Consider the following 22,870-nt stretch of genomic DNA (forward strand, 5'->3'; position numbering starts at 1 on the left):
AATATATATTTTGTCTTCATTCATTCTGCTTTGAGATGACAGTCTTTAATATGCTTGCGTCAAATTAGTGACTAAAGCATTACTAGAGCACAAGGGAATATGAGATTATGTCTAAAATACATGTTTTTGAAATCATAGAGCCAATTCTTGCACAGCATTAACAGCAGATAGTGAATGTGAACATGCCTCAACTGTATTACAACCTTACAGTAGCTGTCTGATAAAGCTAGTACTGAAATGATTAGTCAATAATCAATTAACTTGTCAATAACAGAAAATCAATCACCAACATCTTTAAGAATCAATGTAAAATATTCTCTGGTTACAGCTTCTCCAGAGTGAGGAGTTACTGCTTTTCACTGTTTTATATCACTGTAAGCAGAATATCTTTTGGTTTTAGACTATTTGTTGGACAAAACAAAACATTTGAAGACACTTTGGACTCTTTGGAAAGTGTGGTGGACATTTCTCAATATTATCTGCTATTTAATAGACTAAGTAATTCATAAAAAAAAACTATTAACAGATGAATCCATAATGGAAATTTTATTTTTTTATAGAGATAGATGGCAGTGGGTTTAATGGATGTTGAAAAGTTGAAAATGTTCACAAAAAATGTTAGTATTTCTGTTATTATCTGTTATTACTGAACATGTAAAATAGCCTATATGCCACAAAAATACCTTTAACAGGAAAAGATTGCTTTTTCATAAATGTATACTTCATAAACCAGATGGCATTGTCAAATTGATCAATAAATACAAGCTATAAATAACGTTTTTCTCACATGCAAACTAAGAAGACCGGCCGCCATTATGGCTCTGAATTGTATACGAGTATAGAGGAAGGGCGATCCTGGTCAGAGCCAAAATGGCGCCTCTCCCCCTTTAAACAAGAAACCAATCAAATTCATGGCAGTTCTTTCTATCCAATCAAAAATTTGGAGGGCGGGACCTGTGGAACCGGGAGGAGCTGTTTTGGGGTGTTGCGAATCCGTGTAGCCAAGAAATCTAGAGTGGGAGTTGTCGGATTGATTTGTTGTGTATTTTGTTCGTCGATTCGCAGCGATTACCAACGCGCCAGACGCAGCCATGCCCGGGATAGAGAAGCTGCCGATAGAGGAGACGTTGGAGGACAGTCCGCAGGTAACAGCTCTCTTCCCTGGAGGCTTCAGCTAGCATGCTAACGTTAGCTACTTGTACGGCTAGGCTAACTGTCTTTGTAGGCTCAGTGTTTGCCAACAACCAGCGAAGAGATGCCAAGTTCAAGCAGCAAGCTAACCGCTAACGGCCCAGCTAACCAAAGCTGTCAAGCGGACAGCTTAAACGGTATTCGCCAGCTGAGCATCGGCATCCAAATGTGACGGCTACACCGATCAGCTGGTGGAGGTTTCCGTCAAGATGTGAGGTCAAAATGTCAAACGGAGGCACACCATCCACTGTCGGTCTGCACAGAAATCTGTTGTCGATAAATTAATTGCTAGCCGGGTACTTCCTTAGCCACTTGGCTAGCTTCAACCCTAGTTTCCCCTCCTTCCAATGATAACTATTAAACCTTGGGGCAACCAGCAGTGTCATCCAGCTGCAGCTGCTCCAGTTGAGTGGAAACAGCCCACAAACAGTGATGATGTGTCCTGCTGCAAATCCCGGGCAAAACACCTGCTTTGACATCACTGATTGGGGTGTAGTCAGAGTTGTCTGTCTGTAAATATAGAGATAGATATTATTGTTTGGATGTTTTAGTTTAGTTTAACTGGTACCACAAAAAAGGTTATCAAGCTGTCTCCCAGAATTCAGAACTTATTTATTTTATCTCACACAATGACAGGTGAGCTTGCTGGCAAGCTAAAGGCAAAACGTGCAGTTGAGACACACCACGAGAACAGTTTTGTACTGTGTGGACAGGTAGCAGGTGTGGATTTACATAGATATGTGTGGGTTTGGTTTTTGGCAGTTACACAAGGGTCAGATCATTTGGGGCCATAACTCACTGAGCTTTTATGGATTGGTCAAATGATTAACTCATTAAATGACTTCATTTTCATCCGTTTTATTGTTTTCATTTGATTGTAGACACGCTCTCTGCTGGGAGTGTTTGAGGAGGACACTGCAGCTATCTCCAACTACTGCACACAGCTCTATCAGGCTATGCAGAGGATTTACGATGCACAGGTACACGCACACACACACACACAGAGGATTGACAGGTGTAGTGCCATTGGCTGTGCAGGTACGGGCAGAACATACAGGAACGTTAAGTGGCAGCTGATTGGAAAGTGTATCTGCTGTTTCCTCCTTCAGAATGAGCTGAGTGCTGCAACACACCTGACCTCCAGACTGCTGAAGGAGTACGACAAACAGGTAGGCCAAGTCATACCAGTGTCATACTTTGGCTAGGCAGTGGTCTTATTATGCTACACACCAGCCATCAGCCTTATAACAGAAGCCACTTATATTAAAGCACTAGCCATCAGTCTTAACACTAGCCACAGGCCAAATAACATTAACCACAGTTTTGTAACAATAGTCATTAGCCTTATAACACTAGCTATCAGCCTTATAATACTAGCCGTCAGTGTGATAGTGGCCACCATTGGCTAAGCATTAGTCTCATTATACTACCCACTGGCCATTTAACACTAGCCACCAAGGTTTAAACACCAGCCATCAGCCTTATAACAGAAGCCACTCATGTTAAAGCATTAGCCACCAGTCTTATGACACTATTCACAGGCCATATAACAACCACAATTTTATAACACTAGCTATCAGCCTTATAACGCTAGCCACTAGTCTTACATTCAGTAGCCAAAGCATTATAACACTAGCCATGGCCTTATAAAACTATCCACTGGCCATATAAAACTAGCCACCAGCCTTATCACGCCAGCCGTCAGCATTAAATCACTGGCCACCCACACTAAAATGGAAGCCATGACAGTTAAAACGCTGATGTCAGCTTTATAATTGTATCATCAGTCCTATGACGCTAGCAACAGGCTTATGATACAAGCCACAGCTTTATAACACTAGCCACAGCCCTATAAAAGTAGCCACAGGCCATATAACACTGCTCTGCGATTCATGCTTATTGCTGCTGAAGCAACATATTTTCCTCATAGCAGTCAATCTAATCCATTTCTCCATGTTGCTCCTGTTGTCTGCAGCGTTTTCCTCTAGGGGGCGATGATGAGGTGATGAGCTCCACCCTGCAGCAGTTTGCAAAAGTCATTGATGAGGTGAGAGAGAATACAAACACACCACAGCTGTCTGTTGCTGTCAGGCCAGTTTGTTTGATCCTTCTGGATGTGCCACACACAATCGATTTACTATTAATATCCATGAGAAGGACAGTAAGAAACACTGTGTTCATCTTCTGTGGTCACACAGTGTGATCATTCTGCTGATTCATCCTTAACTTCCTCTTCCTCTCTCTCTCTTTCTAGTTGAGTTCCTGTCACGCTGTCCTGTCCACCCAGCTTGCAGATGCCATGATGTTTCCTGTCACTCAGTTTAAAGAGAGAGACCTGAAGGGTAGGAAACACACACGCACACACATCTGGCTCAAATAACAAAAACTGTTTCTGAGATATTTGTCGGATTAGCAACAGACAAGGGTTTTGTTGTTGACAAAGCAAGTGGTCAAAAGTAGCCATAAGAGCATTAGTGAGGTCGCCCACTGATGTTGGGAGATCAGGGCTGGCTCACAGTCGGTGTTCCGGTTCATCCCAAAGATGAGGTTGAGGTCAGGGCTCTGTGCAGGCCAGTCAAGTTCTTCCACACCTAGTCGGACTCACCGGATGTAGGCTGTTGGGATGAGTCTGCTATTTCAGTCGCAATTCTCCTCCCCTTCCGCTTTCTGCAATGTTAATGTTTTGCAAGGGCATCGTCGCTGCATCCTGGGCCTAGCACCGCCCAAGACTGTTTTGATTGGTTGAAAGAAAAACATACAAGCAAACATGTTTTTTCACCTGCACCGGAATGATAATGGGTTGAGCCAGACCATTCTCTGAAGTGTGGAGATAGTTCTGGCTATGCAAGACAATGCAAGGCATATTCATGTTGGGACAGGACAAGGTCCTCCTCAAACTGAGGGGAAAACAGACCCAGGCAAAAGTACTAATGTGCGCTGTCCAGACAGCAAAAATGTCCCTTGCACCTTAACTTGCTGTTCTGTTTGTCTCTCTGTCTCTCTCCAGAGATCCTTACTCTGAAAGAAGTCTTCCAAATAGCCAGTGATGGTAAGTTAGTTCTACAGTTTGTTTGTTTTTTTCTTTCTCAAAGTGTAATGTCCATCACAAGTTCCCAGATCCCCAAGGAGTCATATTCCAATTCAACAATCCTAAGCCCCACCCACCCTTAGCTACTGTTGCTATGTTAATTTCGCTTCTGCTGAGTAGCGTTTTTTGAACAATTATTACCTTACTGAATATCCATCTCCACTACGAAAACTAATAATATCAGTCCTACAATGGGGCTTGAAGCTGCTGTGCGCACGTTCAAATATTGTCCACCTGACGTCCACTTGCAGCTCAGGTAGAGTCACAATTTAGGTAAAGTAATCAAAGTAGCATTTTATCGTAACGTCTGGCTAAGATTTTTTCTGCCAACAACCTGTCTGTTCCTTTCTAAGCTTTTTTCTGAAAACCAGAGGACAGCGGATGCTAATTTTTTAGTTAGTTGACGTTTCTGGAGGAGGCGGATTTTTCAATTGCCTTTTTAAAAACAACCATTAAAATTCCAAAAGGATTCGCAGCAGCTTAAAGCATGAACATACAAATGTTTGGCACTTTTATTCAATAATTTACTTAAAACAATTAATAGATTAACATTGTTCCTGACCATATTTTTACTTGTTTTTATCTGTGTGTGCGAAGGACAGTCTGTCCTAATGTGAATGAGGATAAGAAGGAAATTTCTGTCTCTGTCAGAGTTTGTTTGACGCGTCACAGTAAAACGTAATCTAAAAGAACAAAACATGCAGATCTCTGTGTCAGTATGACTCTTCTGGCTTCAGATTGTCTGCACATTCAGTGACGACTCACATCTGCTGACGCTTAAAGGCAGATTTTACCTTGTTTTTAATGGTTACTGGCAGAGTATTTTTGTCTTAATTTGAGTCACTGCTTTATGCTCCTTTTTAACCTGTGTTAGTGTTGAAGAAAATATTATAAAGAAAATGTTTTACCTCCAAAAAGTCTTATCCTGTCTTCCTGTTTCTGTCTGCAGATCATGACACAGCCATTAACAGATATAGCCGCCTGTCCAAGAGGAGAGACAACGACAAGGTAATCGCTCTCCTCAATTAGGTTTTTCATTCAGTACTTAAATGCTAAAATTTAACACAAACCTTCAAGGTAATTTTTTATTTTACGGGTCTGTAATTTCAAAGTAATTTCCAGGGAAGTTTCCTCAAAAGAACGATGTCATTTGGCTGCAGGGAAAATACAGATAAAGCTTTAAAACGTTTGAGTTTGTGTAATTTTATAATTTATTTTTTTACTTTTTGGACCACTTTATTGCACACTTCCGTCTTTAGATTGATTTCCTTCCTGACAGCCATTTCAATTTATATATGAAAATAAACTCGTCTCTGCAGGTTGGTTTTCATAGAATTGAACTCAAACCAGCAGCTGCCTGAAAGGAAAATGTTCAGTAGAAGATATGTGCCAATATGAAAGTTTCACGATACGATCATCTTGACCAAAAGTACAGTGCATCCGGAAAGTATTCACAGCGCTTCACTTTTTCCACATTTTGTTATGTTGCAGCCTTATACCAAAATGGATTAAATTCATTTTTTTCCTCAAAATTCTACACACAACACCCCATAATGACAACGTGAAAAAAGTTTTTTTGAGATTTTTGCAAATTTATTAAAAATAAAAAACCTGAGAAATCACATGTACATAAGTATTCACAGCCTTTGCTCAATACTTTGTTGATGCACCTTTGGCAGCAATTACAGCCTCAAGTCTTTTTGAATATGATGCCACAAGCTTGGCACACCTATCTTTGGGCAGTTTCACCCATTCCTCTTTGCAGCACCTCTCAAGCTCCATCAGGTTGGATGGGAAGCGTCGGTGCACAGCCATTTTCAGATCTCTCCAGAGATGTTCAATCGGATTCAAGTCTGGGCTCTGGCTGGGCCACTCAAGGACATTCACAGAGTTGTCCTGAAGCCACTCCTTTGATATCTTGGCTGTGTGCTTAGGGTCGTTGTCCTGCTGAAAGATAAACCGTCGCCCCAGTCTGAGGTCAAGAGCGCTCTGGAGCAGGTTTTCATCCAGGATGTCTCTGTACTTTGCTGCATTCATCTTTCCCTCTATCCTGACTAGTCTCCCAGTTCCTGCCGCTGAAAAACATCCCCACAGCATGATGCTGCCACCACCATGCTTCACTGTAGGGATGGTATTGGCCTGGTGATGAGCGGTGCCTGGTTTCCTCCAAACGTGACGCCTGGCATTCACACCAAAGAGTTCAATCTTTGTCTCATCAGACCAGAGAATTTTGTTTCTCATGGTCTGAGAGTCCTTCAGGTGCCTTTTGGCAAACTCCAGGCGGGCTGCTATGTGCCTTTTACTAAGGAGTGGCTTCCGTCTGGCCACTCTACCATACAGGCCTGATTGGTGGATTGCTGCAGAGATGGTTGTCCTTCTGGAAGGTTCTCCTCTCTCCACAGAGGAACTCTGGAGCTCTGACAGAGTGACCATCGGGTTCTTGGTCACCTCCCTGACTAAGGCCCTTCTCCCCCGATTACTCAGTTTAGATGGCCGGCCAGCTCTAGGAAGAGTCCTGGTGGTTCCGAACTTCTTCCACTTACGGATGATGGAGGCCACTGTGCTCATTGGGACCTTCAAAGCAGCAGAAATTTTTCTGTAACCTTCCCCAGATTTGTGCCTCGAGACAATCCTGTCTCGGAGGTCTACAGACAATTCCTTTGACTTCATGCTTGGTTTGTGCTCTGACATGCACTGTCAACTGTGGGACCTTATATAGACAGGTGTGTGCCTTTCCAAATCATGTCCAATCAACTGAATTTACCACAGGTGGACTCCAATTAAGCTGCAGAAACATCTCAAGGATGATCAGTGGAAACAGGATGCACCTGAGCTCAATTTTGAGCTTCATGGCAAAGGCTGTGAATACTTATGTACATGTGATTTCTTAGTTTTTTATTTTTAATAAATTTGCAAAAATTTCAAAAAAACTTTTTTCACATTGTCATTATGGGGTGTTGTGTGTAGAATTTTGAGGAAAAAAATTAATTTAATCCATTTTGGAATAAGGGTGTAACATAACAAAATGTGGAAAAAGTGAAGCGCCGTGAATACTTTCCGGATGCACTGTATATGATATTACCTCAGTATATGACATTACCTTGATACTGAATTAAGAGGAAAGTCTTGTGTGTTGCAGTTGCGGGCGGAGGCTGTGGAGGACGTCTATACCTCCCGCAAGAAACAGCACCAGACCATGATGCACTACTTCTGCTCCCTGAACACACTTCAGTACAAGAAGAAGACGGCTCTGCTGGAGCCGCTGCTGGGCTACATGCAGGCCCAGGTACACGCACACACACACACACACACACACAAACAAGTTATTGCGAGAACTAGTCCAAGTCATTTTCACTCTAGAACTATTCATATGAAGTGTCTCCGTTAATAGAAACATTAGACTGCTGTGATGTTGAAGTGGAGCAGGCAGTGAACTTCAGTTTAAACCAAATTCATTTTAAATCAGAAGTTTTCCCAACTGGTTCTGAGCTGTTACCAAACCTCCTGATGTGTCTTTATCTTTGTCTGTGTTTGTTCGGTGCAGATCAGTTTCTTTAAGCTGGGTTCAGAAAACCTCACCCAGCAGTGGGAGGAGTTCCTGGGAACCATAGGAACCAGTGTCCAGAAGTAAGAAGTCCGACCCCCCCCCCCCAAAAGTGTCTTAACTTTTTCCCTCTTTTGTTTGTTCTACATTCAAGGTCTTAAATTGTTTGTTTTGTTTAGTTGAACTCGGTTTTAAAGTTTTTGTGGTTTTGAAGGAATTGCGAATGGATGGAAACAGCATTATGAAGACATAAATGAATGATCTCATATGTCATATATGTCACTGATATGTGACATTTGTCACATATCAGTGACAAATGTGAGGGGAACCTGTGAATTCACTGTGTGTGTGTGTGTGTGTGTGTGTGTGTGTGTGTGTGTGTGTGTGTGTGTGTGTGTGTTTGTAGTGTTCGTCGGGAGATGGAACAGGAGGTTGGGCAGATGCAGCAGACCATCCAGGAGATGGAGAGATCATGTGACTCGCTGTACGCACCGTGTGACCCTGACCCCGCCCACTCACCTGTCTGTCACAACATGACCAGGAAACAGGGCTACCTGTACATCCGCAAGTAGGACACACACTTATATATCAATACTTTTATTTAATGTTTGAATTAAAGCTCCTCCGTGTACAGTTGTTGTCTGTTCATATCATCATTGAAATCATTCTCATGTCGTACGTTTTTGGTTATAGAAAAATTAAAACTGGTGCAAGTATATGCAAGTATATGTACAAGTATAGGGTCGGATTACACTACTGGGGGGTGCCAGAGTTGGAAATTTTCAAATCCAACACAAAGCGCATTTACTTTTTTATCTTGTTTTCTGTGTTTTGCCCATCAGTTCAATCAGTAATAATAACATTGTGCTGACCAAGTTAATAGCTGACATCTGGGAAGATTGCGACGTCACTAGAAGAAATGTCAGACGAGTCAAGAAACACAAGCAGTCAGACGACCAGACGGGTTTTTAACAAACATATTGGTAACGCTTCATTTTACAGGTCCGCAAATTTCATGGTAAGTAGGTGATAATTAGATAGTAACGTATTTGTAATTTCTTTGAAATTACACCCAAATTACCCCAACATTTACCCGATAATTTATCAAAAATAATCCCAACATTAGCTGCAGCGTTTATTCATGGGCAAACTGTAACCTACACTGTGTATTTCCTGCCACTAGACAACCTCACTGCGAACCTTTGTAAAACTTACAAAAGAAAACTGTAACTAAATACAAAAAGTAAATAGGCCTCTTTTTATACAGTACGCTATCATTTCCATGATAAAAAACAAAATAAAAACTAACTGCTGATCACTGAAATAGTGCTTATACATTGGTCAAAAGAGTCTGTGTGTTGGTAACTAATTTAATGGTTTTGGTTGTTTGGTTCATTCATATATTTTCAGCAAGTTTAAGTTTTGTGAAAAAAAATCGAACCATAACTGCTTATTAGGAAAGAGCAGAATATAATTCTTAAATCATTTTGCGGTAATTTGGGGATAATTTCAAAGGAATTTCAAACACTATACTTGCTAATTATCACCTACTTACCATGAAATTTGCGGACCTGTAAAATGAAGCGTTACCAACATATTTAGAAGGGAAAACTAAGAAAAATTGTTACCCAAAATGTCTGTTGTCAGTTTACAGACTCACTTCCTGCTTCACCTTTGTCCTACTGTACTTACTGTAGTTGTGTGCACACAGTTTTCCTGTTGATCGAGTGATAATTTAAAGTGTGCTGACTTTCAGTTTGATCCCCAAATAAAGTGAGATCATCTAAACTGTTTTCGACCCGTCAGACTTCTTTCTAGTGATCTCTCCGTGTCCCCAGATCTCAGATATTAACCTGATGCTAACCTGAGTAGTGTTGTTATGATTAATAGAAAGGACAAACAAAACTATGGAAAAAAGAAAGTTATCTTTCTATAAATACTGTTCTGAAAAAGTTAATACAAAGCTTACTTACTTTTAAGTAATTTTCCGTCATGTTTGCGTAATGTGCTTGGACTGTTGTTGTGGCATATATTGGTTTCTGGTGTTGAAGTTGAAAATAAATTGGAAATTAGGCTCTTAATTTGTTGTTTGTGTCGTCTTCCAAGGAGTTAAAGTAGCTCTTCTGTCTGTCTCTCAGTAAGACGGGGCTGGTGTCGTCGTCTTGGGAGCGTCAGTACTTCTTCACGCAGGGCGGTAATCTGATGCAGCAGGGCCGAGGCGAGGTGGCGGGCGGGCTGGTCATGGACCTCGACAACTGTTCTGTCATGGCGGTCGACTCTGACGACCGCCGCTTCTGCTTCCAGGTCACTTCCTTCGATGGCAAGAAGTGAGAGGGCTGCCGTTTTTAAGTTTTCAGAGTTACAGAAATTATAATTCCACTTGTAAACATTTCTGAGATTTCTGACTTTTTTTTTGGGTCAGAGTGGTGACGCTGCAGTCGGAGAGCAGGAAGGACTGCGAGGAGGTAAAATGTTTTGCTGTTATGTGACCTGCTTTGTGTTGACTGTCAGCCATTGTGTTGTCTCCTCATGCCGTCTCTCTGCTGCTTCCTCCACCAGTGGATCTCCACCATCAACAACATCTCCAGAAGGATCTACCTGAGTGAGAACGCAGAGGTCTGTGTCCCACTTCCCTCATTAACTTTTATTTACCTGGTCACAGGTTATAGTGGAAATTCTGGCAGCTATCTTTAGGTTTCCGACCTCTTTAGTTTTTCTTTAGATTCATCCAGTGATTCAAAAATCTGGTGTCTGGTCAAATGTCACAAAATGTGACACATTCTCACTTCCAGTGTAGACAGGAAGTTAAAAGACAAATTGTCCTTGTTGCTGGGAAACAAGAGGGAGATACAAGCGTTTTAAAGTACTTTTTCAGCACCTTTATTAGAGAGTTGACAGGGAATGAGAGGAGAGAGAGAGAGAGAGAGAAGGGGAACAACATGCTACAACATGCTACAAAGGTCCTCGGCTGGACTTGAATAGGAGACGTGTCACATCGTAGCCTTAACCCATTAACAGCAGGTTAATGCGTATTGTCTTTGAATGACACGTTCATTGATGACATACTTTTGGCCATGTATTATATCTTAATCTAATATCAATAGATGACAGTATGAATTAAGAGTAGCGAGACACTGTACAAAAAATACACTTTTACTGAAAAGCGATTTGAATTCTGCATGCATTCAAAATCTTTTCCTATTGGTTGATGCTGACAGTCCTGTCATCCTATTGGCAGGAGCTAGCAGCCAGAGTGAACCAATCAGCTCTTGAGGCCGTGACACCGTCACCATCCTTCCAGCAGAGACACGAGAGCATGAGACCCAGCAGGTGTGTGTGTGTGTGTGTGTGTGTGTGTGTGTGTGTGTGTGTGTGTGTGTGTGTGTGTGTGTGTGTGTGTGTGTGTGTGTGTGTGTGTGTGTGTGTGTGTGTGTGTGTGTGTGTGTGTGTGTGTGTGTGTGTGTGTGTCTGACAAGGAAATACTTAACATACAAAACTATATAGCTATAAGGTGTGATCAACAACCAATCAGCTGCTAGATATAACAAAGATGGACCCTCTTGGCCTATCAGATTTCTGTGGTTAAACTGGACGAGTCAGACCTCCACCAGTAAGGCCATCCATCTCTCTCTCTCCATTCCAGTAAAGGGCGTGTGGGCCGAGCGAGCAGTATTAGCTCTGTGGGCTCAGAGCCATCGCCTGCCCTTTCTGTGCTCTCATTGGATGCACTGGTTGCCCCGGACACACCCATCCAGTTTGACATAATTTCCCCCGTCAGCGAGGAGAACTCAGGACAGAGCAAGACAGCAGCACAGTCTGGCAGGTAGGTGTGTGTGTGTGTGTGTTTCAGCATTCATTTATAGAGTCAAAACATAATCATGTCTAGTGGTATCTCTCCATGCAGGTAGATTTGTTTTTTGTCCAGGTTTTGAGATCTATGACTCCACCCGAATTTAGTTTGTGATGCTCACAGCTTTTGAAAAGTTTTTTTTTTTTTTAATTCAACAGCAACATCACTTCCAGAAACAGAGGCTGTGTCCGAAATTGTTCCCTATTTACTATTTACTATATAACACTGTATTTACACACTGTGGTGCAGTGGTTAGGGCTGTCGCCTCACAGCAAAAGGGTTCTGGGTTTGAACCGGCCTTGGGTGTGGAGTTTGCATCTTGTGCCAGCGTGGGTTCTCTCCTGGTTCTCCGGCTTCCTCCCACAATCCAAAAACATGCAGGTTAGGCTAGTTGATGACTCTAAATTGCCTGTAGGTGTGACTGTGAGTGTCACACCCTGTAAAGGAGAAGCAGTTAAAGATAATGGATGGAGTGGACTATATTTACCTTCTGCCATTTTATTTGAGTGTCCAAATTCTGCATATATAAATGGATCCACAATGCAGTGCCTCGATTTTTGCAGATCTTACTGCTACTGGAACTACTACTACCAAAGGAGTTGACTCTATGAAAGCTGTTGTCAGAGACTAATCAATTTGTGATGATCAATATGGGCTTGATCAGTGTTCAATATTCTGTGTGTGTTTTTGTGTGTGTGTGTCCACAGAAGAAGTAATCCATTTGGAGAGTCAGGAGACAGCACATCAGAAGATAGCGAAGGTACCGTCTGTGGTTTCTGTTACAGTGACGCATCCAGTTCAAGTCTGTGACGGTTTAGTTTGATGACGCCGCCCGATGAAAATGCGCCAGTTCTCATGCGCCAAACCTTAATTGGCTCACTACTGCCCCCTTGTGGATAGAGGGAGGAAAACAGCCACTGTAGCTACTGTTGGCAGGTGTGGTGGTTGTTTTCTCCATCATCAACCGTGTGGGGGCAGCAATGAGACCATTTCACACTCGAAAACATACTTCAACAAACTTACAAAGGTGAGAATTATGTTTTGGATTTAGAAGAAAAAATGCTTGGAGGATGAGGACTCCCTGGTTGTTTTTGCAGATAAAAAGCAGCTTTTCACGGGAACATGTTTGTGTTTAAAGGTACAAGAAACTGTGAATTTGGATGAAATTGGGTTCCTGCTAATTTCCATGCAGATATATATATGGAGATTATTTTTTTATTTTATTTTTTTCTCCCGTGTCTGTTGTCCAGACTCGATCCTCCACCAGCTCTTCATCGTTCGCTTCCTGGGCTCCATGGAGGTGAGGACTGCCGAGTCATCAGAAGTCATCTCTGAGACCATGAGGCAGATCCTGGCAGCCAGAGCCATCCACAACATCTTCAGGATGACAGAATCACACCTGCTGGTCACCTGTGACTGCCTCAAGTATGAACCACAGAGTGTGTGTGTGTGTTTGTGTCTGTGGGGGGGGGGTGTCAATGTGGAAAATGTGTCTCAGACATTGTGCTGAGAATAGGCATCTCAGAACGTCAAGCTCCTGCCAATCTGATGATTTTGTCAACAAAAAAACCCCAAAACACTTGGAGCACAGACGCAGCAATAATACAACAATGATTAAAACCAGTCTAACCAGTAGATGTTTATACCGGCATCAGAAAATTACTTAATCTGCTTGCAGTGATACATCAATGAATATGATTGAATCTCACAGTATCTGTTGTCCACGGCTGCTTAGTGCCTTTACGCACAGCTGTTCACTGTGTTTACCTTTATTAAATCACATGCAAATGACACCAGACTGGTACACCAATAACCACACACACACACACACACACACACACCAGACCGGTCAGTTATAACTCTGTCTTCTGCCTGTTTATATGGGAGAAGTGACATTACTTGTGGTGCTGTGTGTTCACATTGTGGACATTCTGCAACATCCAGACGACAACATGATTTGAACACGCGTCGCTATGATTGGCTCAGCTGTTTCAGAGCGATGACAGCAGTCACTTTTAGACATTTTGACCTGAGACTGGCTTTAGCTGAAAGGTCAGGGAGTCATGGTTGTTTAGCAGGTCTTATAAGATATGATATCTTACATGTTATATAATGTCAAACATTAAAACAGAATCTTCATACTGGTAGTTTGGTAGTAAATACAACGTTTTTGCTTCAGCTACTGTTTCCATCAAAGTGCCAATGGTTTATTACCCTGAATACAAACAGGAAAGTGTAACTGTGAGAAAGATCACCATAACACTGATATGGAGAGAGATAATCATAACTGATTTATTTCTATGCAGGAAAAAGCCTTTTTATATCGATGTGTGTTTTTTTTCTTTTCAGGCTCATCGATCCTCAGACACAAGTCACTCGACTCAGGGTAAGATGATCTCCGTCTCTCTGCTTAGTTTTAGTCTCAGACACGTTTCTAATGATTTATCATCTCTTTCCGCCTCCTGCAGTTCCCTCTCTCCAGTGTGGTTCAGTGTTTGTCCCATCAGGACAACAAGAGGCTGTTTGGTTTCGTTCTGCAGTCAGCAGGCGGGCGGGGTGACAGCCGAGCCGTCTGCTACATCTTCGAGTCCAACAACGACGGAGAGAAGGTCGTCCGTCCGTTCAGCTGTTATTCTCGCTGTCTGACTCTCTGTTCGGTCTGTCTCACCCGTTTGTCTTCTTCACGTGTTTTAGATCTGTGACAGCATCGGTCTGGCCAAGCAGATAGCCTTCCACTCTGAGATGGTGAGACTGATTTGAAACGTCACGATACTGAAGCTAATGCTAACGCTAACTCACTCACATTTTGGTGGTGGTGATGGTACCGTGAGGTGTTGTTGTGGAGGTTAATTATTTGTGTTGTCGTGTTGTCGTTTTTGTTGTGTAGGACCGCAAGGCAGTGGAGAAGAGGAAGGAGCAGGACAAGGCCAAAGAGAAACAGCAGGAAGAACTCAGCAAACAGAGACAGATCGAGAAGGTGACCTTTAACCTTTAAGCCCACACTTTAACCATCACACTAAACATAGTTGTTTACTTGTACTGTTAATTAACAAATACATTAGGCGACCTTTAACCCCTGGCTCAGTCTGTTTTAGTTACATTCAGAGATTTAGGGTCTGTCGTAGCAGCAGGGTAGCAACTAACAATTATTTTCATTATCAATTAATCTGCAGATTTTTATTAAAATAGATATATTTTCTGTCGATCAGATAATCGTTGCAGCTCTGGATCAATCACTCGTTAGTTGATATGTAGTTGATATAAGAGATTATTGTTGCACTTGATAAGGTTTCACCTGATTAGTTGGATTACTGTTTTGTAATAAGTTATCTTATTTGAAACCTTTAGAATTCTAATAAAAAATAAAATATTTTTTCATTTTCAAATGGCCCAGCAACACAATATGCCTTTTTATTTTTTTATTTTTGCCTCCAGGATCTGGAGGAGCAGAGCCGTTTGATTGCCGCCTCGAGTCGCCCCGCTAACCCGCCTGCGGCTGACGGACAATTCCTAGTGCTTAGCAACAGCCAATCGGAGGACAGCGATGCTGGAGAGGAGGGGAAGAAGAGAGGCGAGTCTGAAGCCTAACGGAGCTAACGGAGGATACATGTTTTACCACCCAGGCAAGTCCCAGCTGGTACTGTCAAAGCAACAGCTCAGGAATAAGAGGAGGGGAACGCCACCCGCCCGCCCGGGCTGCCTGGGACTGAAAAACATGTGCCTCCTCTCTGCTGGACTCTGTTTGAAGTTTGCGGTGGAGGCTGTCACTCTGAAAACGGAGGAGAAACTAAACGTCCCCTCACTATAAGAGGAGGAGGGGAGGAGGCGTGGAAACGTCTCGTCGCGGACTTGTGTTTTATTCTGTGTGTAAAAACGCTGCTTTTTATACCGGCTCCACAAGTATAGATTAACCTGTAAGTTTCTGTTTTTTTATGTTTATTTTATACAAAAGAGCTAACAGCAATGACAGAGGACTTAAAGCAAAACAACATGTGCGGAATAATGAACCAGGATCTGAAGGAGACGTTGGAGAAAACACAGAAGTCACATGTGGACGGTGTCGGTGTCAGCTGTTGCTCAAGGGCTCTTCGGCAGGAGGTGAAGATTTCCCTCCACAAGGAGATCCCGAAGGCCAACAGGACACCTCAGTGTTGTCGGTCCAAAGTGTGAGATGCAATGTTGTAAAACAAAAAGACAAGACGAAAGAGAGCGAGAGAGCATGAAGTCTTATTTAGAAGGGTCCTTCCTGTTGGGATGTTTTCATCGGCTGACCTCAGCATCCTGCAGCATTTTGGATATTTTTATATTCTTTCCTTCCTTCCTTCCAGTCGCTGGTTTTCGTTCATTTCAGAAAGAAAATCAATTTGCAAAGTCTTGAAACTTGCTGAGTGATCATCACAGTAGACCGATTAGACCATTAATCGATTAGTTGATCAACAGAAAAATTAATACGTGATTAATCATTCAAGTAATTTTTCAAGCAAAAGACTTAAAAATAAAAATAGACCAACATCACCCCACATCTCACTGAACATCAACAACAAAGTCTTGTGTTGCCACATCTCAAAGCAAGTCTCAAGTCTCTGCGAGCTGATTTTCGTAGTTTAATAAGATGAAGTGATGCCAGCGGCTGCTTGCAAGGTGAAAGGAGACACATATTCAGAAGTCTACAACATCATCCAGTCTGCATGGGTTTGATGATTTGCAGGTCAAAAGATATTCTAGACGTCTTTGGGTAAAATTGGCTGAATTTGGTTGAAAAGATAAAAGGTTTTTAGATGTTTGCTCGTCTACACGTTCTTCACATTTGTGGTTATCTTTTAGCATTACAACCTGGTTAGGGTTGGGAAACGTCATGGTTAAAACATATCAACATTGACTGATTGTAGGAAGTTCACACGGACACAAGTCCTTGTAAAGTAAATGTAATCGTAGTTCGTTTGGTTGTTGTTTTTCCAGTGAGGACTAAAGTATAATTTAATTTCAATTATTCATTTTAGTTCAATCAAATAACTTTTCAACCAAATTCAGCCCAGTTCTGTCCAGATGTTTGATTTATGATTTATGAACTGAAAATCATTAAGTCAGTGCTCCCTGAGTGTGTTGGGCAGTAAATGCTACGATTTTATGCAAAAACATTAATGTAGACAAAAGGATTGGCTGTTTTTAAAATATTGACCACTGAAATTTAAGCACCACATTTTCACTACAAGTTAAGAAAGAAACACTGCGACCTCAAAGGTCCGCTCTACTTTTGGATCGGTGAAAATATTTTGGCCCCGACCTCCTTCTGATCTGTAAGAAAAGATCAATAAGCTTCAACGACTTGCCAATATTAACTGTATTTTTCAGAATTTGCCTTTTTCTGTGTTTGTTGAGGTAATTGTAGAAAAAACATAACACATCACTAGCCATGTTTTGTCCAGCATCCCAGCATATCATGCCTTTTGTATGCAGTGTGATTTAGCATGTTGTGAGGACCGGGGCCAACATGGCTGCCACAGGAGACCCCGGCGGTGTTAAACTACAGAAAAGAAAATGTGAAACTCTTTTCATTTGAAGATTCTTACTTCAAAATCTGCGAGTTCTGCCTCCTAAAAAAGTGAAGATTTGCATGAAAGTAGTGCTCATTAATAAGAATCATATACTGTTCATGACTGTTCAGATTTTGGGCCACAGATGCTTCGCTGTTCTTTCTTGGTCCGTTGGATTGTGAAACTCTGGTCTGACATTTGGAGAAGTTGGAGATCCGTCAACACAAGCACACATCTGATCAAACGTTCTCCTCACTTTTGCCGCATTTGTTGACGGTTCTCCATTTTGAAAGCTGAAAGAAAAAATGGCTGCGCTGTTGGCTTCTCTGATGAGCTCATTTTATTCATTCAGTAAATGTTTTTTAACATCTTGCTGCATGTAAAGACCATGTTTCTTAAAGACAGACGGACAGTCCGAGGGTTTCTCCTGACGTCACAATATTTATCTGTGCTTTCGCTAACGTTCATCTGGATCATTGTTTGGGGCCTTTTATGTTTCACAGGTTTTATTCATTAATCTGCCTTTATCCAGAGTGATTCACAGTGATTATCAGTAGAAAAACAACTGAGTAAGCTTCAGTTCCAACATCGTAGACATTACATGTGGGGATGTTAAAGACAAACCTCCTCCGTCTGCTGTGGGGAAGTTAACACGGTGAAGACGTTTTCTAAAAGCCTAAATCAACAGTAACTGATGACCATGATGTTGTTTGTGGGGATGTTTTCTTGCTGTAACCAGGTGAAGGACTCGTGTTTGAGGGAGCTGCACTTTACTGACGCAGGAAAACACGACGGGATCGACGATGTTGAACTGTACATATGTTTCAGTGATAATTGTTTCAGTGTCATGAATAACAAAAAGGCTTTTCAGTGATAAATAAAGCACTAACTCCACCCGCCCGAGTCACTCTGCTGTTTTCAGCTATTTTAAGTATTTATCACTTTTAGCTAACTCTTAGCCGAGCTGATTATTACCTCAAGCTAACTATTTCTATAGAAGCTAACCTTGTAAAATTACTTTTTATTATTTTCAGCCCTGCATTACTTTAAGCTAACTGTTAACTGTTTATTCCATTAGCTTTAGCTATCCATTCTAAATATTTATATTTATAATATGAAACATATATTTAAGAATTGGTACAGGTTGGTCTTTATTTAAACACACAAACGGGCCACCATAACAACTTTATTATAAAATAAATTTGAACAAAATGAATTAAAAAAATATAAAAATATACATTTTTTCTTATTACCTAATAATACATGTGGAAATAGAAAAGGCCATAATGTTACAGAACCTAAGCTGATCATCCAAAGAGCAACATGACACGTCGTTGAGTAGAAATTCACCCAACAAAACCAGCAGGACATTAACTAGAAACGTTTAGTTGACCTGTAAAAGCATAAGAAGTTTATTAAGTTTTATTAAGTGTAAAATAACTGACAGATGACAGATGAACAGAATATTAACATCTGCGCTACAATAATTTGTAAACATGAAAATATGAAGAGAATCAAAGCAGTTTAATTTGTTTCCCATGAAAATAATCCACCTGATTGTCTAAAACAGTGGTTCCCAACACGGCGCACAGACAGCAGAATACTTCTGTTACACAAAAAAATATATCGGTTTGATTTTTAGCCACTCCTGATCAGCATTTTTTGATTTTAGCAATGAAACATTTGATGTCAGTGCTGCATTGTCATTTTATGAATTGTAATAAAAGAATTATTAATAAACAAAAAAATCAGTTTCACATCACACTGGTTTCACCATAAATATGAGAAACAATAAAAACACATTCATGTCTGCCTTGTAAAGCCAATTATAAAGTAAGCAGCACATGTAGGAAGGCACCATTCACTGCAGTGTAACAGCAGCTTGAGGTAATGACATTCAAACTGATCTTGGTGTTTTCCAGAAGGAAGCTGGGATGTCCGGGATCTACAGCGTGCTGTGAACGCAGCAGTAAAATGTCTTTGTGATCGAGGTGTAATTAACATGTCAAAGCCACGAGGGATCCTTCATGTTTCTCCTGGATTCACTGGCTCGGCTCAGCTGATCAGCAGCAAACAAAACAAATCAGAACACCAGAGTCTTCAACATCAGCGTCTACTGTTTTAGGATCTGGTTGGAGAGCCAGTCCAGACCCTCGAGCAGACCCGTACCGCTGACAGCACAGGATGCCTGGACGAACCACTGCACACACAGAGGGACAAAGACGTAAGCTTCAGTTTAAAATAACATTTAAACCTGGGTTGTCTGGTAAAAATCACTCACAAACTCAATCACTGTAGTTTAAACCCAGCTGCTGTGTCTCTCTGCCACTAGAGGTCGCTGTATGTGAGGTTTAAACTAAACCTGCTGCAGACACCAGGTTGAAGAGTTCAGACCAGCTCTGATTAATAGAGATTTCCTGTTTTACGATCATTTGAATTTTGTATTGTGCCAACACTGTGTGGCAAAATAAAGTTAGTTGAAATTATCACGCTGACACTCTGAACAATTTACTTTCAACATATTTAAAATCATATTACAGGTTAATAACACATTTTTTAATTCAAAAGTTTAGATTTTACACATTTTGAAATGGGAGAGACGAAAAGCAGCATTGTGTATTGTGATTTCATATAATTAAAAATCATCATCATCATCATGTGTGGCGTCATCACGACAGGATCATCTATAAAATGGGACTTATTGCATTGTGGGATTATGCCACGGACACCTACCGGCTGCGAGACTCCTGATAGGCCCAGGGACTCGCTGATGTCACTGACGGACATGGCTCTGGGCAAATCTTGTTTGTTAGCAAACACCAGTAAGGCCACGCCCCTCAGCTCGTCCTCCTCCAACTGCAACACACAAACACAACAGGCAGTGACTTTAACAGGAGAGCTGGAGGAAGGTTTTTTGTGAATTAAGATGTCGACCAATCAGTGATTTAATTAGTAGAACTGATCCGTCGTGGTGGGAATGAAGATCTTAACTGATTCTGAATTGTTTTACTTCTTTTGTACCACTGCAACTGTTGCAGTACTATACAACAATAAACTACTATCGATACTATAAACTTGTATATAGACATTGTATGTTGTTGATATTAGTATATATTTATATATACACCTATTTTTTCCACCTACTTGTTATTTCTATCTGTCTTTTGTACCTATCTTTGTTCAGCTTTGTTGTCCTTGATTTCAGCTGTACGTCTGTTTCTATTTTCTGTGTGTAACATTGAGAGAAACTTAAAACCGGAGTCAAATTCCTGGTATTTGTTCACACACTTCAATTAATCAGATTCTGATCACGACAACTTACTACAGCTCTGTAGTAATTAACTAAAGATTAAGGTGAGATACCATCTTGTGCAGCTCGTCAGCAGCTTCTTTAATCCTCTCGGGGTCGTTGCTGTCGACCACAAATATCAGACCCTGAAGACACAGACAGACAGACAGACAGACAGACAGACATTACTGTTTCCTAAAAATTACCTTTACTTTTGTCTTCCTGTCATAATAATAGTAGTAGTAGTCGTAGTACCTGTGTGTTAGTGAAGTAATGTCTCCACAGAGGTCTGATGATCGTCTGACCACCAACATCCCAAACTGTAAAACTGATGTTCTTATACTCCACGGTCTCCACATTAAAACCTGCGCGCGCACACACACACACACACACACACAGAAGTTTATTGTGTTATTTTATATTTCCATTAAATGTGTGCGCTATTATAAACAGATCAAACAGATCACTGACCAATAGTTGGGATGGTGGTGACGACCTCGGCCAGCTTCAGTCTGTAGAGCAGAGTGGTTTTACCTGCTGCATCCAGACCCACTGCAGCACACACACACACACACACACACACACACACACACTTTACTTAAGTAAAAGTAAACTGCAATATGAAAATACTGCATTACAAGTAAAAGTCACAAAATGAAAATGTCACTTAAACAACAAAAGTAATATTATCCCGACATTTTACTGTTTTACAATAAAGTGTCTTATAAACTGTTGTGTAGTTTCATTTATAAAAGTAAAAAAACATCAGTTTATAAACTCATCACTGATTGGTTAATGCTTCACTTTTTACTTGATAAATCGATTATTAAAAATGGTGATCAAACTAAACCTGACTGATTGATTAATTGTTTCAGCACCAGTTACTTTTATTCATGTTGCTAAAGATAATAGAAAGAAACAGGAAAAATAACAAAATAAAACTACAATTATACAAGAGAAGGAACCATTGATACTTCTGTTAGTATTTCTACTACATCTGTCAACTACGCTAATAATAATAATAATAATAATAGTCATCATAATTAATTGTCACAAGAAAATGAAATCTCACCCATTAAGATCCTGACAGGTGTCTTGGAGGTGAACCTGGAGAAGATGTGTGAGATGAGGACGCCCATGGCTCCGGTGGAAAGCTCCGGTAGAAAGCAGTAAACAGCTCGCTGTGAGTCTGGGGTTTTATAGAGCAGCAGCACCGGCAGTGTGTGTTGTTGTTATCCATGCTGTCATCCTGCAGCTGTCAGCTCGGTCCACGGTGGCAGTTTGCCGGCGTCAACACCGAAAACCGGAAAACAATACTTCCGCTAAAACAGCCTTCAAAATAAAGGCACCCTTGTTGATTTTTTTTTTTTTTTTTTTTTTTTCAAATTCTAATTTGCTTTATCGACATGAACACAATTAAAGTATAAAGGTATGGTTACATTACTTTCCGGTCTCCCATTCACTTCAACTGAAGACGACTAATTTGAGGTCCGATGTGCTGATGTGGGACACTGCTGCACTTTGTTTTGAAATGCAGAAGTTCTTATTCTGGCTTGTTTCTTCACCTTTTTTTGTACATTATCACACTTCCGGACTACAAACAGTTGGTCATAGCGACCAAACATCTGTTCAGTGCTAACTAGCATTAAAGCTTTTGGGTTGTTCCAAGTTTATATGTTGATTTGTGAGATGCATCACACTCATACTTCACATTATTTAGCATTTATAGGAATATATGAATAATTAATAGGATTTTTAAAACACTAAAATCTTCTTGTAAACAGTTATAAAGACGTTTGTCAACAACTCCTGTGAACCGTCTATAAACAGATGATGAATGACTGACAATATGTATAAAATATGTCATCATATTTTACTTGAATATTAAATATAAAGTATGCATTTATTATATTAAGTGGTTATATTATTATGACTGATTAATCAACATGATCTATGAATTAATCAATTATATTTATGTATTTATCTATAAAACTTCCTCTTCAGTCTCTCAGCGAACGCCGATGATGCAGTCAAGAGCTCTGGAAGAAATCAGTTCATCATTTCCAAGATCAAGAATGAGCCTTAAAGCTCAATGTGTCTCCATGAGATTTGAACACATTTACAAATGGATAATAAATGTTTCATAACACACTTCATTTATCATTTATTATGACTTAACCGTTCATAGATGCAGAAAAAGTCCTTACATATTTTCACATTTACATTGTTGTGTGTTATATAAAAGAGATCAATGAACTTAAAACAGCAAAAACTAGGAAGAAGACAGGGTTGATGAATAACACAGTAGAAGAAGAAACAAGGACGTCTGGAGGACTTGTACATCAGCATTGTTCAGTGATGATGTCATCAGGCT

The 22,870-nt window shown here is 40.8% G+C and overlaps 2 protein-coding genes across 2 annotated transcripts; one reads left to right on the plus strand and one right to left on the minus strand.

Moving 5' to 3' along the window:
* The first annotated feature begins 1,091 nt into the window (after positions 1-1,091).
* Positions 1,092-18,101, plus strand: appl1 (adaptor protein, phosphotyrosine interaction, PH domain and leucine zipper containing 1). Its single transcript, XM_070902771.1, has 22 exons — positions 1,092-1,145; positions 2,073-2,171; positions 2,301-2,360; positions 3,167-3,238; positions 3,446-3,533; positions 4,199-4,240; positions 5,229-5,287; positions 7,419-7,565; positions 7,824-7,906; positions 8,230-8,391; positions 9,962-10,150; positions 10,246-10,288; positions 10,383-10,439; positions 11,062-11,153; positions 11,467-11,646; positions 12,381-12,433; positions 12,924-13,098; positions 14,023-14,059; positions 14,142-14,282; positions 14,368-14,418; positions 14,561-14,650; positions 15,109-18,101. The coding sequence occupies exons 1-22, from the start codon at positions 1,092-1,094 to the stop codon at positions 15,259-15,261; spliced, it is 2,127 nt and encodes a 708-aa protein (XP_070758872.1). The 3' UTR covers positions 15,262-18,101.
* A 1,219-nt stretch (positions 18,102-19,320) lies between these two features.
* Positions 19,321-21,635, minus strand: LOC139282301 (ADP-ribosylation factor 4-like). The gene is made up of 6 exons (XM_070901919.1): positions 21,569-21,635; positions 20,968-21,048; positions 20,752-20,861; positions 20,571-20,642; positions 19,941-20,063; positions 19,321-19,407 (listed from the first exon to the last, which is right to left on the minus strand). Exons 1-6 carry the CDS (start codon positions 21,633-21,635, stop codon positions 19,321-19,323), a joined length of 540 nt encoding a protein of 179 aa, XP_070758020.1.
* Positions 21,636-22,870: the final 1,235 nt, after the last annotated feature.

The sequence above is a fragment of the Enoplosus armatus genome, chromosome 3 (assembly GCF_043641665.1).
Source record: "Enoplosus armatus isolate fEnoArm2 chromosome 3, fEnoArm2.hap1, whole genome shotgun sequence".
NCBI lineage: Eukaryota > Metazoa > Chordata > Actinopteri > Centrarchiformes > Enoplosidae > Enoplosus > Enoplosus armatus.